This window comes from Nannospalax galili, unplaced genomic scaffold (genome assembly GCF_000622305.1).
Source record: "Nannospalax galili isolate Female #2095 unplaced genomic scaffold, S.galili_v1.0 scaffold72, whole genome shotgun sequence".
NCBI lineage: Eukaryota > Metazoa > Chordata > Mammalia > Rodentia > Spalacidae > Nannospalax > Nannospalax galili.
The window spans coordinates 3,433,079-3,450,227 of NW_008336933.1; the positions used below are offsets into that span (position 1 = coordinate 3,433,079).

Below are 17,149 nucleotides of genomic sequence, written 5' to 3' on the forward strand. Positions count from 1 at the left end.
GTGTACCACCACACCTGGCTGTTTGACTGTTTTCCCTCCATGGTTTTGTTTATTCTTACTTCTTACAGGATTTATTTAATGTTTGTCTTTGGAAAAATAATGTATTTTAAAAAATAATTTATTTTTTAAAATTTTTATTTGCTTTATGTGTATGAGTGTTTGGCCTACAATTATCACCACATGTATGCAGTGCCTATGGAGGCCAGAAGAGGGCATTGGATACCCTGCAACTGGTTTCCAAAGGTTGTGAGCTGCCACATGAATGCTGGGAACTGAACCTAGGTCCTTCACAAGAGCAACAAGCTCTCTTAATCACCGAGCCATCTTGCCAGCCCCCTCATGTATTTTTTTTTAAATTCATTTTTGGTTTGTACCAGGTGTGGTGGTGCTCACTTTTAGTCCCAGCACTTGGGAGGCAAAGGCAAGCAGAGCTCTGAGTTTGAGGACAGACTGAACTACATAGGGAGTACCAGGCCAGCTGGGGTTCTTATAGGGAGAAAAGCTTTTTGTTTTGCGTCGAAAGAGATGACTTTCATTGCATGACATTTTCATACATATATCGTGTGTGTGTGCGTGTGTGTGTGTGTGTGTGTGTGTGTGTGTGTGTGTGTTTGGGGAACAAACCGAGGGCCTTGTCCACATTAGGCAAGCTCTACCACTGAGCCATACCTCACAGTCCAGTATACTCTGTTCCTATTCACACATCTCCAAGCATGTACTGTAGTGTTAAATTTCCTCATCTATACATCGGGAACACCAGTCCTCCTTTTTATAGGATTTTATGAACATCAAGGAGATCAAGCAGAAGAAATCTCACAAACTAAATGTGGCCCCCACACAATGAAGCCACATTATGATTTTAATGTTTTTATGCAGGAAAAGTATACGGTGACTGAGCTCATGTCTTTCCCACAAGGATAAATTTAATTAGTATTTTCCAAGTTCTGACTCCTCAGGTGGTTCAAGCCACGTCAATGGTTCCCTCTAATACCAAGAGAGGATGATAGGAACAGCTCTCTGGTGTCCCACATGGAGGCATCCTGTCACAGGCGTGAGCTTCACATTCCTACCTAATCCAGCCACAGAGCCATTCTACACTAGGGCCAGTGCCCTACACAGCAAGTTCCAGGCCAGTTGGTCTATATAGTAAGATTCTGTCTCAAAAAAACAAAAACAAAAACAAAAAAAAAAAAGAAAAAGAAATGAAAAAAGAGGCACCAGCATCAACGTTCTTCTGCCCCCTGGCCTTAATACAGACGGGAATGTGGGCAAAGCAGGCCCACACTGAAGTCTTCTTTGATCTGCTACTACAGCAATCAGGAAAAGGGCTTGGTTTTCCCCAGGAAAGCCAGCTTCCAAAACCAAGCAAACCCGGAGCTACTTCTAGTTTCTCTATCCCCAGTGGGCGAGAAGCTGCTCAAAGGAAGCCAACCCAGAGCGAGGCAGAGACAGGGAGACAAACTCATCCTGGGGTGCCCAGGACTTGTCTGGTTCTAGCCAGGAAGTTCCAGACCTCCACCTGGACTTCAGAGTTGGGTAAACAGAGACAGCTGGTCACCCCATGGGAGGACTTCATGGGAACATTTTATTTCAACTCTTGATATCTCTTGATCTTGGAGGTCTGTGGGACATCTCAACAATGAGACCTTGTAAGTAAGTTCTTGCATTCATTTAAGCAACTTTGAGCTGAGGCTCTGATAGTTGCAACCTAAAAAGCTAAGTAACTTTCCCAAAGAACGTGCACACATAAATAAAAGTCACAGTGAAAACGGTAAACTAAATCAAAGTAGGAAATATACTATTTTTAGAATTTAAAAATGAGGAAATGGGATCATACAATTTCTTCTAAGGTCGAGAGTATTTATTTGACAAAGAAGCTTAGAAAAAATATATATATACAAATGGAAAACGGAAAAGAAACAAATGAAAACATTGTTATGGAAGGAAAGCTTCATGGCATGAGAAAGGTCAGATTGCCCCCGGCAAAGGCTCACGAGAACAAACAACGCTGTAGGGGAAGAGGGGCTGACGCCTTTTCCTGAGAGAGGGATCTGCCCTGAAGAGGGAGAAAACAGTTTAGCTACCCAAACAGGCTATGACGAAACTAGACCACTTCCAAAGATGGGGAAGCAGTCACAAGACTTGAACCAGAAATCTGCAGGAGGGTGTGGCTCAGTGGGAAAGAGTTTTTGTAGCATGCGTGAGACCTTGCCTGGTTCCCCTCCCCAGTTCCCCACAAAAACATAAAACACAGCACAATGCTACGTGACCATGTGGGTAACCGAACAGGAAAAGCTAGGGAAACAGGGCTTCATCTGTAACTTAAGACCTGAGAAGTCAGAGAACACAGCAGAGTCAAGGTGAGCTACCCCTAGTGTCAGAGCAACCTGGGATCCTGTGTGGCCTCCTCTGAGAGTGCAGCCGGAAGGGAGAGGGCCAGCGGCTTCTGTGCACAGCTCACTTCTGAATGGCAGACGGGCGGGGAGCCTGGCTCTCCCAACCAGGCCGCGTCTGGGGTACCCTTTGGGCCTCTTTCTGACCTGTGCAAGAACTTTTTCCTCTTCCTTTCCTCTGGTTCATCCTTCGCCCCATCTCCTTCCCACCCCCATTCTCTTCTTTTCTCTCCTCTTCTTCCTCCGTCCCCTCTATCACGTTCTCAAGGCCCTGCACATGTAGGCAGGTGCTCTGCCACTAAGCTGTACTTCTAGCTCTTTCTTTAAAAAAGCATGTCGTTTTATCCCCCATTTTTGAGGTTTCTGACCCTGACGCATAATCTCATACTGCTCTTTCCTGCCTGAGATCATTTTCTTAATGTCTTTTAGTGTATTTGGTAAGTACACATTGCTCTCCTGGGATGCTGTTGTTGTCTTTAGAAATTTTACTCTGGTACTTTTTATTTTTCTATTCTTATAGTTGTTTTGAATGGGAATGAACATACATTTTTCTATTGTTCTTTTTTTTTTTTTTTTGAGATAGGATTTCACTATGTAGCCCCAGCTGCCCTGGAACTTGCTATGTAGACCAGACTGACCTTGAACTCACAAAGATCTACCTGCCTCTGCCTCCTGAGTGCTGGGATTAAAGGTGTGTCCACTGAATCTGGCTTCTTCATTTTTTTTATATAAAATATTTTTTTATTTTATGTGCATGAGTGTTTTTCCTACACATATGTAAGTGCACCATATTCATGCAATGCCAGTGAAGGCAAAAGAAGTTGTTGGAGCCACCACGTGGGTGCTGGTAACTGAACCAGTGTTCTCTGCAAAAACAGCAAGTGCTTTTAACTAAGTCATCTTTCTAACTTTTGTTCATTTTTTTAAAAAAAATGTTATTTATTATTTTTATTTTATGTGTATGAATGCATTGCCTGCATGTATGGGAGTGCACCCGGGTCCTGCAATGCTGGGGAGGTCAGAAGAGGGCTTTGGATTCCCCTGGAACTGGAGTTAAGGACGGTTCGTAGCTGCCATGTGGGTGCTGGGAACTGAACCTGGGTCCTCTGCAAGAGCAGTCAGTGCTCTTAACCACTGAGCCATCTCTCCAGCCCCTCGTCTGTTTATTTTCATCTTTAAAAAGATCTGTTTATTTACTTTTATTGTATGTGTGTGAGTGTATGTATATGCACCATGTGTATAGGTACTCAAGGAGGCCAGAAGAAGGTATCAGATTCCCTGGAAGTGGTGTTACAGGTGTTTGTAAGCCAGCATGTGGCTGATGGGAATGAACTCTGGTCCTCTGGAAGAGAGGTAAGTGTTCTTAACAGCTGAGCCATCTCTCCTGTCCCCTCTATTCTCCTTTTGTTTTTGTTTTGAGAGAGTCTCACTATGTAGCCCTGGCTGTCTTGGAACTTGCTGTGTAGAACAGGCTGGCCTCAAGCTCACAGAGATCTGCTTGCCTCTGCCTCTCAATTGCTAGGGTTAAAGGTGTTTGCCACCATGCCCAGCTACTGTTCATTTTTATATGAATCTAGGTTCACCAAATTTTTCGAAGGAGGCTGAGTTTACAGTGTGGCTGACTTTTGACAACCCCTATGTTGTTCTTGCTTTTACTTTTTGTTCTGTTTTTCAGTGCTAGAACTCAGGCCATTGCTCAGGCTAGACCAGGGTTGTGACACTGAACTGCATCCCCACCCAGACATCATTTCTACTGCAGCAATAAGAACTAAGAAGTCGGCCGGGCGTGGTGGTGCACGCTTTTAATCCCAGCACTTGGAGGCAGAGGCAGGCGGATCTCTGTGAGTTCAAGGCAAGCCTGGTCTACATAGTGAGTTCCAGGACACCTTGGGCTACAGGGAGACCCTGTCTCAAAAAAGACAAAAAACAAAACAAAACAAAACAAAACAAAAAGAACTAAGAAGTCATTCTCACCTCAGAAAAGAAAATAAGAGCTGCCAGGCCCCAGGTAGCCCCAGGTAGCCCCAGGTTGTTGTCTCAGTCTTTTAAAGGATTTTCATTTTGTTTTCTGACACCATCCAGTTCTCAACCTCTTGGTCCTAAATCTCTTAGGAATGTTTTGGGGAAGTGATATGTTTGGCCAGGGTTTTTCTAACACATACACTTTGAAGTCTTCAGGAGACAGGAAGGTGAGGACTTCGAGGGACAAAATGAAAAGTGCTTCTTGGAGTTGCACACTTGAAAAAACAAAACATGCCGGCATTATATTTCCACAAAAGCTTTTCCCCTTAAAAGGTGACAGCCACACAACACAAAGCTGATGTGATTAAAAGCTGTCTGGGGGTAAAACAGATTACACCCCAAGTTTAAATCACAAAGATCATGATCCAGGACACCTTGGGCTACAGGGAGACCCTGTCTCAAAAAAGACAAAAAACAAAACAAAACAAAACAAAACAAAAAGAACTAAGAAGTCATTCTCACCTCAGAAAAGAAAATAAGAGCTGCCAGGCCCCAGGTAGCCCCAGGTAGCCCCAGGTTGTTGTCTCAGTCTTTTAAAGGATTTTCATTTTGTTTTCTGACACCATCCAGTTCTCAACCTCTTGGTCCTAAATCTCTTAGGAATGTTTTGGGGAAGTGATATGTTTGGCCAGGGTTTTTCTAACACATACACTTTGAAGTCTTCAGGAGACAGGAAGGTGAGGACTTCGAGGGACAAAATGAAAAGTGCTACTTGGAGTTGCACACTTGAAAAAACAAAACATGCCGGCATTATATTTCCACAAAAGCTTTTCCCCTTAAAAGGTGACAGCCACACAACACAAAGCTGATGTGATTAAAAGCTGTCTGGGGGTAAAACAGATTACACCCCAAGTTTAAATCACAAAGATCATGAGTGTGTGATTAGATTTTACACTGCTTTGAAATTGGAGAGTACTTTTAATGGTTTGCTCCTGAATTCACTAGCAATTTGGGAAGACCCCATCTACAAACAGGATATCCTTTCTTTCTGAACCAGGACGCTCCCAACAGCCCAAGAAAGGAAGAAGGCAGAATTCTGGGAAGTATACTATTATCCTGAAGTGTGTCCTGTGCAGTAGGAGAGGACAGGCCACTGGCAGGGGCTGTGCTAGTCTTCCTTCCCAGGGAGATGCTTAGCAGAGAAGCTCTCTTCCCCAGCTCCTGAAGAGAAACATGACTGATGCCATAGCTAAAGGGCGTTCAGGACCACAGGCTCCCAAGCTCTGCCTCCTGCTGTGCGATGGATGCTACATGAGAGGTCTTTATGTTCTGGGCATTGTGTCTTTTCCAAAGAAAGGCTCATGTAGGAACAAGTGGGGTCTTTCTCCCTTGGCCCTACATTTTGTAGCTGGAGATGTTTGAGTTTCTAAATCTTGCAAGAGGTCCTGCTGTGTCTGTTAGGGGAGAGGGGCACCAAGGCCATACCACAAATCTAAAGCAAAAAGTTTGCTTTCCCAGATCAAGCTAGTTCTTTTGTTTTAAAGACAAGAGTCTTGCCCAAAGTGGCCCCAAATTCCTGGGCTCAAAGGATCCTCCTGCTCCAGCCTCACAAGTGCTGGGATGGCAGGTGTGTGTCACCACATCTGGCTGTATCTGTCGTTCTTTTTCTCACATCTAGTCTAGTGGCTGGCAGGAGAGAAAGGAAGCTAGAGGGAAAGGAGACTCTTGGGTCCTTGATTTTCTTATACTGATTTGACATGGGTCTACCTGATCACCCTTTGTAGAAGTAGTCAGAGATATTTAACACAAACCAAACCGTAAACTCCTGTCTGCCTGCTTGCCTGCCTTCCTCTCTGTCCCTCCTCCCTTTTTATCTCCCTTGCTTCCTTGTTTCTGAGACTGGGTCCTGAGGTAGAACCTAGGCCGTTCTTGAACTTATAATCCTCTTGCTCGGCTTCTGAGTGTTGGGATTATAGGTGTATACTATCACCCCTGGCATTGCCTCTATTTTTTAAAAAAGTGACAGCCAGAGTTTTACTGAGTTATATAATGCTCTCATCTGGTACAGTACAGGAGGCAGCACATGGCTAGAACCCAACTCTCATGAATTTTAAGGAAATACTGGAAATAGAAAAGAAATAAATATTTAAATAGGAAAATCAGCCTCGAAGCACCTAATGTTCCCAAATTACATCTAATAATAGAAACAGACCAAGGGTGAACTGACGATGGTCACAGGGGAAGAGAAGGGAAAGAGAAGATGTGTTGTACTGGAGCTAGGGAGTTTGACAGGCCAGTCACCCTGGGATCAAGAGACCAACCTCCCTGGTATTTTCCAGAATCTGGGCATGTTTATTGCCCAGCAAGCCCTGCCCTGCCACCCCAGAGCACTTACCAGCATTCTCAACTTGGCATTTTCCCAGCGGCAAAACAATGATTGCTTTTCTTTCATGCTGTCTAGTTCATTACAGATCCATTTTGTCTTTTTCATTGAGTCCAAAGCACACTGTTGCCTTCCAAAGAAGAGCTGTTGTGGTGTGTGTGTGTGTGTGTGTGTGTGTGTGTGTGTCTGTGTTTTAGAAAAATAATCCAGGGCAAGTGGGATGGCTCAGAGAGGTAAGATGCTTGCTGTCAGCCCTAACGACCCAGGTTTGAGCCCCAGGACCCACATGGTAGAAGGAGAGAACTGACCCCCATGAATTGTCCTCCTGTTCCTGAACTTGGGGTCATAGTAGGTACCCTAAGAAGCCACATCTAATGATGAACTCTAGTTTTTCTTCCTGATGTGACCACATTGAATAAATCTTATTTTTCTGCTTTTTAGTACTAATTTGGCTGTTTTAGTTTCTTGAGGATGAGTGATCAAACTTGGGTTCTTGAGGTACTGACTGTGAGGTCAAATTCAGTAGCACTCCTACATGCTAGTGTCATGCCCCTCAAAATAAATAAAACCGTGATTTTAAAATGTAATAATTTATCTAGTTAATTATTAAAGGGAAAAATATTTTGATGAGAAAGGCATTTGTCTTAGAATCTCACTATTTGTAAGACAGAAAATTTGTTTATATAAAAAAGAAAAGTACATACATATAATGATACATGCACAAGTCCAGGTATCTCTCAGTCCCCGGGTCTTTGGGAGTCTACTATGGCCCCTTAGTAAAGCCTCATGCTTTACCATTCACTCACTGACTTGCTCACTCATTCGTTCACCTAATATGAACTTATCAAGCATTTACTAATTGCTCTGAGCAGTGAGGATCTATTGTCAACAAGACAGAAAATGGCCTCAACTTTATGGAGCTCCCACAGAAGAGGCCAGCAACAAATCCATGCTAATGAGTAAATAAGATCATTCTAGGCAGTGACTCTTTGCAGGGAAAACAGGGCAGTGTGCTGACACACAGCTGTGTGTGAGGGAGGAGAAGGGGGCTGGTCAGACTAGTTGCCCTCTGAGAGCCGAATTCTGGCAGGTAAGAAGGAACCTGGAAGGCTCTTGGGGAAGGCAGGAGGATGGCCCAGGCAAAGATCTTGGGCAAAAGGGAAATCTGATAAATCTGTGGAGAAGAAAGGGCACCAGAGTGAGGTCTGTGGTAAAGACTGCCTGAGAGGATGGGTGTGACAGGGCAGGAGAGGATGGGTGTGACAGGGCAGGACAAGATGCATGGTGATGCCATAGGAAGGAATTGTGTGTAGAGCTAGAACCCAGGGGTAAGCCCAGGAAGAACAAACCATGCAGTTAGAAAGGACTGGGGTGAGGACTCTACACTTCAGTCTGCACCTTGTGCTTTCCAATTAAAACAACAACAACAACAGTAACAACAACAAAATGTCAGGTTTTTCAAAGGCTCTTTCAAACACAGTCATCTCTCAGCATCTCTAGGGGATTGGTTCCAGGGCCACCTTTGAGTGAGAAAAACCTGCAGGTGCTCAATTCCCTTTTATCAAATGGTGTAACATTTGCATATAATCTATGCATTGCCTCTCATATATTTAAATCTTCTCTGCATGACTTAGAACACTTAATACAATGTAAACATCATGTAATAATTGTCATATTGCATTGTTTAAGGAATCATAACAAGAAAGTCTGCATTTATTCAATAGAGACACAATTTTTTTTTCCACAAATATTCTCTATCCAAGATGGGCAGAACCCTTAGATGTGGAACCTGTGGATAAGGAGGCCTGCACATTCTCTTGGCATGAAACATGGAGTCTCACATACCTGGAATCCTGTTGAGTGTCACCCAGAAATGTTCATCAGGACTGAAAGTGTCTTTGGACCACTGGAGCAAATCAACAGCCCGTGGGTCATGGAGGACAAAGCTGGCGAATTCTCGAGATAGAGCAACATAGGCTGAGCCAAAGTAAATGGTGAGGTTGTGGGGAGGTGGGGGCTTCAGTGCTGCAGTTCTGATCACATAGGAAAGTTCTTTGCTCAGATGCTCCCGGTGGACATACTTGGTCCGTCCAATTGCATGAGCTGGAGGCAGCACCCCTGGGGTGAGATTCTTCCCTTTAAGACCTTTCAGATACTGAACTATTTCCTTATTGGTTTTCAGGGGGAAGTCTTGCCCACAGGTGTTGATGGCATACTTCCATGGGACCTCTGAGGCAGCCAGATCTTTGATGCAGTTCAGGTCAGCCTGGAGTCGGGAGATGCCACCATAGACCACTGGCTCCATCTTAGAAGCCAGAAAGGCGTTGGGGAAACAGCTCAGTAACTGTTCAACCGCACTTTTGAATTCAACTGTTGCCTTTTCATCCACATGAACACAATAGACGTTCTGGGGCATGAAGATAGCCCTGAAGAGTCTTGCAAAGGTGTCAAAATTGTGATGGATGACCATGATATAAGCCAAAGGAAACTCAACCTCTTCCTGAGATAAAGGGGCTGTGATGTAGTGGCCTTGGGTCAGGTATTCCTTGCAAGAAGACTTTTCATAGATTATCAGTTTGTTTCTCCACAGGAAAGGAGTCTTCCCATTGATAAAGGATGTGCACACTTGAGTCAGCATCAAAGTGTCTGAGATGTTTAGCTTCTGGTAGCTTTGATCTCCCCCAAAACTCAACACATAGAGCACTATAAAAACGGTAACAGTAGACACCGAGACTATAAAGAGGTACCGCATGGATGAAGGCATGCCTCAAAGAGGGGGGCAGATGTCAGTCTTTGAAGCTCAGTAAATCCCTTCCCAGACTTACTTTTTCTGTGTGCTCTTATTGTGGTACATGCTCCAGTGACTGTGAATTCGGTCAGTTTCATCCCGCGAGTCCAGCTGCTAGCTGGCTCTCTCCCCAAGCTGAAATTAGAATCCGATCCCGCCTCTCTCAAGTCTCCTTTGTCTAAACGCCAGCAGCAGGTTGCCTAAGCCCAGCCTTGCTTGCCCTCCTCCTCCCTGGCCTCTGGGTTTGCATCTGCTGAGCATTTCGCTCAGGCGCTGCTCAACGTTTTTTCACGGAGTTTCTCGCATCTCCTTTCTTTCCTTTTTCCTGGGTTTCTTCCAGCTCCTCCTCTAGTTCAAGGAATTAGCACAGCCAAAAGCAAAGTTGATGGGATGAGCCGGGGCAGGCAAGCGGCTTCCTGCCCATCCTCTAGTAGGCTGCCTCTCTCGCCCGCTCTGTTGTCTCCCGGCTGTGCCAGGCTAACCCACGGGATCTAATATAGCCTGTTCCGCAAGACGCTGTTTCACGCGACTCAAATGACACAATCTGAAATATAAGCAAACCTCCTCCATCCCAGCTCCATTGTAATGTTTCTGGCCCCACCCTGCCAGTTTCCAAAACAGGAGCTCCCAGGAGGCGGAGTTCCGGTCCTAGGGGATCTGACACCGCAGGGGTAGGGGGGTGTGACTCTAAAGCGAAGTCCTTTTCTCTCGCTCATAGCCTCTGCTGAGGTGTTAGAGGATGTTGGGATCCAATGAGCAGGTGTTGAACTGCTTCCTCTAATGTGAATGAGGCTTCCCAGAAAGAAGCTTGAATCGAGGCCACGAACCGTGTTCAGATAGAGGCTCTAAAGGGCATTAAGGAGTTAATCCACCCAGAGACCATGGCCAAATGCTCATCTATAATCTTCCACTTTTCCATGACTTCTGTTCTATTTGGTTTTTGTTTTTTTGAAACAGAATCTCAAATAGTGCAGGCTGGCCTCGAATTCATTAGCGGAAGCTGGCCTTGAATGCCTGATCCTCTTTCCTCTACCTCCCAAGTGCTGCTATTACAGGCATGTATCCCCACAGCTGGCTTTCCATGACTTATTTTACATGAAAAGTAGATGGATGTAGATTTAGCAGTCTCTTGACTGCTAGACTACCTTTCTATTTTCTTAGACTTTGCACTTAACAAGTCAGAGTCAGTACCCTGCGGTATTAAGTCACTGTAGAAACTAAGAATCCCTTCTGGGCACATCCTGTCTTCCTTTTGGAAAGTCTCTACTAGAACAGGACAGTATGCTTTGTGGTAGGAACCTAGACCTGTGGTGTACAACCAGATCTCACTGGCGTTTCAATTTTCTAGTTTTCATTATTTACATATTTTGTTTTTTCCGCTTATATATTTTTTCTTTTTAAAAAAATTTAATTTATTGTTTTTATTTTATGTGTATATGTGTATTGCCTGCATGTAGGTAAGTGCACCTGTATCGTGCAATGCCCATGGAAGACAAAAGAGGCTCCAGGAACTGGAGTTGTGGACAGTTGGTAGCTGTCAGGTGGGTGCTAGGATTCGAACCTGGGTCTTCTGCAAGAACAGCTAGTGTTCTTAACCTCGGAGCCATCTCTCCAGCTCCATATATATATTATTTTTCTTACTAAACTCTTCCTGTACCCACATCAAGTAAATTCACTGTGTGACGCACGCCTGGATCTTTAGGCCAAGTAGTAGATGATGTGGCCATTTCATGGATAAAGCAACTTGCTCTCCTTCTGAACGGCTTCTGTGGTTCAGAACAAAGGAGAATTCAATCTCAAGCTTCTCTTTCTTCCAACTAACATTGTTAAATATTAGATTATTATGTCTGCTATTTCTAAACAACAGAGTCATTTCAGTATTGGTAATTTCATTTTGGCAAAGCCTTGTGGCTTAGAATGAATACTGAAATATTTACAGCTTGACAAAGCATTCAGTATACAGATACATAACTTAATTAGGGCAACAGAATCTGTTTATATTACCCTTTCCAACTGTCCAATGACATGGAAGTTCAGATTTATACAGGCTGTGGGCATAAACATTAATAATGTTACTATATTAAGAAGTACAGACACTGACCAAAATAGGAACTTTTACAGTACTTCTGAATTCAACTCAGTACTTTCATGGTACTGTTTACATGTTGAAAAATATAGCTATTTTCCCCCTTTTGCCTGTCCTTGGACCATGTTCCCCAACCCTCAGATCCTGGTATTAAAAGGTCCCTACAGGAGAACATTTTACAAAGCTTGTTATCATGAGAGTGTCTGTCTTTTGTTAACTCTCCTCCTGGCCACACCACTGTCCAGTCTGCTTATCCACAATGGAGTTGGTTTTTAGAGTAGCAAGGAAGGCCTATTAAGAAAAAATTCCTAGGCTAGGCTTGACAATGCATCCTTTAATCCCAGCACTAGAGCCAGAGGCAGGCAAATCTCTGTGAGTTTAAGGTCAGCCTAGTCTTCTTAGCAAGTTCCAGGCCAGCTAGGGCTATACAGTGAGACCCGATCTAAAAACCATCCTACCAACCAACCAACCAACCAACCAACCAACCAAACTCCTTAAGGCCAAGAGAATAGAGTTTCATGGTGTCCTAACGTTCCAGCTGGGCCAGGTCAATCACCTGACCAAGGGCACACCCCTAGGAAGGCAGTTCTACCTTAAGCCATGCTAAAGAGATAGGCAGAATAGCCAGTGCTTTAATGAGACTGCATTTTCCTTCCCAGTATCTCCACCCCTAGTGCAGTAGCTTATGAGGCCACAGCCAGGCAGCGTTGTAAATCTGATTTTCCAAATTACTCAAAAAAGCATAGCTTTTCCTTTCCTTTCTATTTCTGCTCTAAGCATGCTTTCCTTAACATGGACTTCCCCAACATTTTGGCTTCCTTACTCTTTCTCCAAATGTCCCTCCCCATCATCCTGTGGCAGCTTTTCTGACTGGCGTCTGACCTCCAAGCCAGCTTAAACAGCATGGCTTTTTTTCTTCTCGCCTCCGCTCTCCTCCTCTGGGAAGCTGCTGAGGTTTACAACTTGCCTGCCCTGGCCTTTTTTTTTTTTTTTTTTTTTTTTCTTTTAAATGCTAATGAAATTGTCCACAAGCTTCCATCTGAGTCCATTCTTAAATTCTTTTATTGAGTAATGAGACTAAGCACCCCAAGAGGAGACCCGAATTTCCCTTGTATCACGGTGAGGTTTTGGCTATTGAGACTGGTTATCCCAGCCTTCCCTACCTGCCTTTTTCAGCATCAAGGATAAACTTGACGCTTGCAGGCTTAGCAACGATGCCCTTGGCCCTCACTTTGGAAGCAATTATTCCTGAACTACTAGCCAATTAAGCAGGCTAGACATGTCTACCCTTCCCTGGGGCCATCTTAAAGGTTTTCTTCCTATTACATTCAGAAGCCTTTGTTTTGTGCACAATATTCAAGGCATCTTTTTCTCCAGATATGTGGCTATATAGAACACAGTTCCAAAATATAGAGATGATTCTTTATTTGAAATAATAGAAGATTATAATCTCAGAAAAATAATTAAGTTGGGCTTGGTGGGACAGGCCAGTTATCCCAGCGCTTTGGAGACTAAGGTAGGAAGATCAATTACAAATTCAAAGCCTCCTGGGCTATAGAACAAATTCTAGGGTAGCCTGGACAACTTAATGAGACCCTGTCTCAAAAATTAAAAAATGGGGCTAGAGATATAACTCAGTGGTAGAGTACTGGTCTGGCACACATGATGCGTGAGGCCCCAGGTTCAATCCGCAGCACTGCAAAACAATAAGAATAAAAATAAGAGAAAGACGAGAAAAACAATCAAAGGATAGAGGCATGAAACTTCTGAGAGCTGCTGGTTCCCCAATCAACTATAAGAGAGGCAGGAACGATCTGTGTACTGCACAGAAATAAAACAAACAGTTCGGGCTTAGCCTCATTGCCGAGAAGCGCACAAAAGACGGAGTGCAGGAACTCCTCCAGACAAGACCCGGCAACTTGGCGGAAGGTTTCGGGACAGGCTTCCTCATGGGCCTTTCCTCAGAGCTGCGTGTACTGACGCTTCGTTACGCTTTCAGAATTGTTCTGGACTTGTTTTTTCATTCCCAATTAATCATTCTTCACTCGGGGAAGAACTCAAGAGGGCACAGTTCACACAGAAACACCTGATTAGTAAAGTTAAATAATAGTGAAAGGGTACAGGAAACCTGGCTGGGAGAGGATTGGCTGGGATAAAACCTGTCAAAGTTGCGTTGAAGAGTCAAGTTATCCTGGTAGAAAAGGCCAGCAAAATGAGAACAGCTGGTATTGGTTCCTGGGCTCCTCTTTGGAAGGGCTTTCCTATGGAGTTTGCTTTAGAGGTTTTGTTTTATTGTTTTGTTTTTGTGGCACTGTCTTTCTCAGTAGCCCAGACCAGCCTGAAACTCTCCCTCCTGCTTAGCCTCCTGAGTGTGGGATTACAGGCATGAGTCTCCATGCCTGGCTATGCAGTTTGCTTTGTTATGGAAGAAAGCAAATGACTCAGGGATTCCTCCTCAATTACAAAACATGGATTTGTTTTTCCCCTTCGAATTAAGTAATAGATGAGAACGTAGAGAACATTGACATTCCAGTTTATTCTGTATGACCAGTTATGCAACTCCATCCTAGTTCACCTGATGTTTTATAAATGGTACCTTTATTTTATTTTTAAATGAAGAGGAACATGATGCCAAGGTGAAGAAGAAAAAGGTATTTCCAAAGCTCATCTTTAATTAAACAACAATTCTTCCGCAACTCAGAAGTCCCCTGATGGGGTTCTCTAGGGAAAACCTTCCTCTTGGGTCCAATCATCTGCCTTTCTAACCCTTTTAACTAATTAACAACAGAACAAGTTGTTATCTGGATTGCAGAACCCAAAGCATTATTTTAAATTCTCGTCTCTGTGGGAGTGGGAGGGATCGCTACCATGTAGAATCTTATTTTATTTTATTTTTTATTTTAGTGTGAGGGAGAGCATATGTAGAGGTCAGAGGACAGTGGGGATCAAATTCAAGCTTGGCAACAGGCACCTCTACCCACTGAGCTATCTACTGTAACATGCAGAATTTTTAAAGATCCCAGTGATGAGGTCAGTGGGTCACTTGAAGCCGCGTTATCACACATGAGCTAGATGGAGCTGCACCTCATTTTGATGCAGCATCTGATGCTGGATGATTTTAAATAAATACAAAACATGGTTCACAAAGCATCCAAATAGGCACAGGTTAAAGCACACAGCAACAGCTTTATTGCAACAGCGTATTTAGTCATTAGAAGCAGGACGCTCCTGGCATTAGGGGAGCTTAGAGAATGAAAAGGAGGCTTGCCCGGTATAGGTCGTTGCCAATTCACATTTCTTTTTCTATTTAAATTTTTTTTTTTTTTTTTGTGAGACAGGGTGTCAGTCTGTAAACCTGGGTTGGCTGACCTGGGCTCAACTGGTCTTGAACTTGTGCAAGGCTCCTGTCTCAACCTCTCAGGACTGGGGTTATAGATGTGCAATACCACTGGCTCAATTCACATTTCAAGGTGCAAGTTAGCTTTCCTTGTAGAGATGAATTGTCTAACCATGGCAGGGTAACAGACTCATTGATTGTGCTACTGAAACAAGTGTCTAGCTTGGGAATAAGGACAAGAAGATCAGTGCTTTAACAAGCTTTAGTTTACTATCTCACCACCTGGGGGTGGCAGGCGTTAAAACATGAGGGTCAGGGTTCTCAAACCCAAGGGAGTTTATATTTGTTTGCTTTTTTGTTTGAGACAGGGTCTCCCTGTAGCCCCAGCTGGCCTAGAACTCACTATGTAGGCCAGGCTGGCCTTGAACTCACAGAGATCTGCCTGCATCTGCCTCCCAAATGCTGGGATTAAAGGCATGCCTGAAAAGACCCAGGGAACTTGATGCTTTGTGTTTTGGTCCTAGATAATACTGATACTGCAGATCCATGTAGCAAAGTTTATGACTAGAGAGCAAAATTCCTTGATTCTTCCCTCCCTCCATGGCCTCACATGATCTACTTTCTTATCACAAAGCAACATGCTCATAAGAAAAAAAAAATAAAACAATATGGCACAATGTGTTAAAAATGAATGTGATGAACTATCGCATCACCGCAGCACAAGCTACCATGGAAAATGAATGGGCAGTTCATTTACACCTGGGTATCACTATTGGATGGATTCTAGGATGCCCTCTGTTCCCTGCCAGGATACCTAAATCCCAGATGCTCATATCATATATCTACATTGATTTACTATGCTCATATACCCCCGCACATCCTCCTGTATATTTTAAATCATCTCTAGATGATTATAATACATAGTGAAATCTAACTACCATATAAAGGGTTTCCATACTAAAAAAAAAAAAAAAAATCTGTCCTGGGGAAAAACATGTGTGTGTGTGTGTGTGTGTGTGTGTGTATGTGTGTGTTTGTACAGCATAGTGTGGAAGTGGAGGCCAGAGGACAATTTGTGGAAGTCAGTTCTCTCTTTCCATGATGTGGGTCCTGGGGATTGAACTCAGGTCACTAGGCTTAGAGGCAAGTGCCTCTACCTGCTGAGCCATCTCCTCCACCCTATACTTTATTATTAGGGGAATGATGACAAGAAAAATGTCTGTATGTATCTAGTACAGATGCCATGGTATTTGTTTTGAGACAGGGTCTCCCCATATCCCTAGTCATCTATGTAGCTGAGGCTGCCTCTACCTCCTGAGTGCTGGGTTTACATGTGTGCACCACCACACCTGGCTGCCAGATGCAATATTCTTTGGAGGGAGTATTGTTCTATTTGTGGTTGGTCAAATCCCTAGATTCAGAACCACGGCATAATGGGCCACTTGTACAAAGAAGAACGTGAGGACTGGAGACACGGCTCAGTGGTTAAGAGCACTGGCTGCTCTTGTAGAGGACCCAGGTTCTGTTTCCAGAACCCACATGGCGGGTAACAACTGTCTGTAACTCCAGTTCCAGGGCATCCAGTGCTCTCTTCTGTCCTCTGCAGGCAATGTATGACATGGGTGCACTTACATCTATTCAGGCAAAACAGTCATACACATAAAAAATAAATAAATTTAAAGATTGTGAGAAGCCGAGCATCTGGATATGCAGTGGTATTGCCACTGAAGTGGAAGGAATCCTTGCTAAAAGCCACCCACTGCCTAATGTGCTTCCAATTACTGTGTACAGTGGCCACACTTGTGTATAAACCATCCTTCACAGCCAGCAGGCAGGAGAATTTAGCAACAAGCATTGCTATATGGAATATCTAGTCTTCCTGAATTAGAGAGAGTGCTGAAGAAAAGTATTTGAAAATTAAAAAAAAAAAAAAAAAAAAGAGGGCTGGAATTGTAGCTTGTTTGGTAGAGTGTTTGCCTAGTATGTATGGAGCCCCGAATTCAATTCCCAGGACCTCGTAAACCAGGCTTGGTGGTGCATGCTTATAATCCCAGTGCTCAGGAGGTGGAGGCAGGAGGATGTGAAGTTCATAGTTACCCTCCAGGCTGGTCTGGGCTATATGAAACACTGTTTTTTGTTTTTTGTTTTTTGTTTTTATTTTTCTTATTTTATTTTATTTTATTTTATTTTATTAATCATT

At 43.7% G+C, this 17,149-nt stretch overlaps 2 protein-coding genes across 2 annotated transcripts in view; both read right to left on the reverse strand.

Moving 5' to 3' along the window:
- Positions 1 to 2,322: 2,322 nt before the first annotated feature.
- Gcnt2 (glucosaminyl (N-acetyl) transferase 2 (I blood group)) lies at positions 2,323 to 10,092 on the reverse strand. The gene is made up of 3 exons (XM_029562822.1): positions 8,584 to 10,092; positions 3,526 to 3,547; positions 2,323 to 2,329 (listed from the first exon to the last, which is right to left on the reverse strand). Exons 1-3 carry the CDS (start codon positions 9,500 to 9,502, stop codon positions 2,323 to 2,325), a joined length of 948 nt encoding a protein of 315 aa, XP_029418682.1. The 5' UTR covers positions 9,503 to 10,092.
- Positions 10,093 to 13,013: 2,921 nt separating this feature from the next.
- LOC103732948 (N-acetyllactosaminide beta-1,6-N-acetylglucosaminyl-transferase-like) overlaps positions 13,014 to 17,149 on the reverse strand; it is a 37,075-nt gene continuing 32,939 nt past the window's right edge. The window contains exon 2 of the mRNA XM_029562842.1: positions 13,014 to 13,308. Within this exon, the coding sequence (XP_029418702.1) occupies positions 13,247 to 13,308 (62 nt within the window). The 3' untranslated portion in view covers positions 13,014 to 13,246. The remainder of the gene's footprint in view (positions 13,309 to 17,149) is intronic.

Coding starts and splice junctions, on each gene's coding strand:
- Gcnt2 (XM_029562822.1), bottom strand. CDS start 9,502: ATGCCTTCATCCATGCGGTACCTCTTTATAGTCTCGGTGTCTACTGTT. Junction 3,548..8,583: donor GACACTCAACAGGATTCCAG/GTATGTGAGACT, acceptor TAAACAGACGAG/GGGCTGGAGAGATGGCTCAG.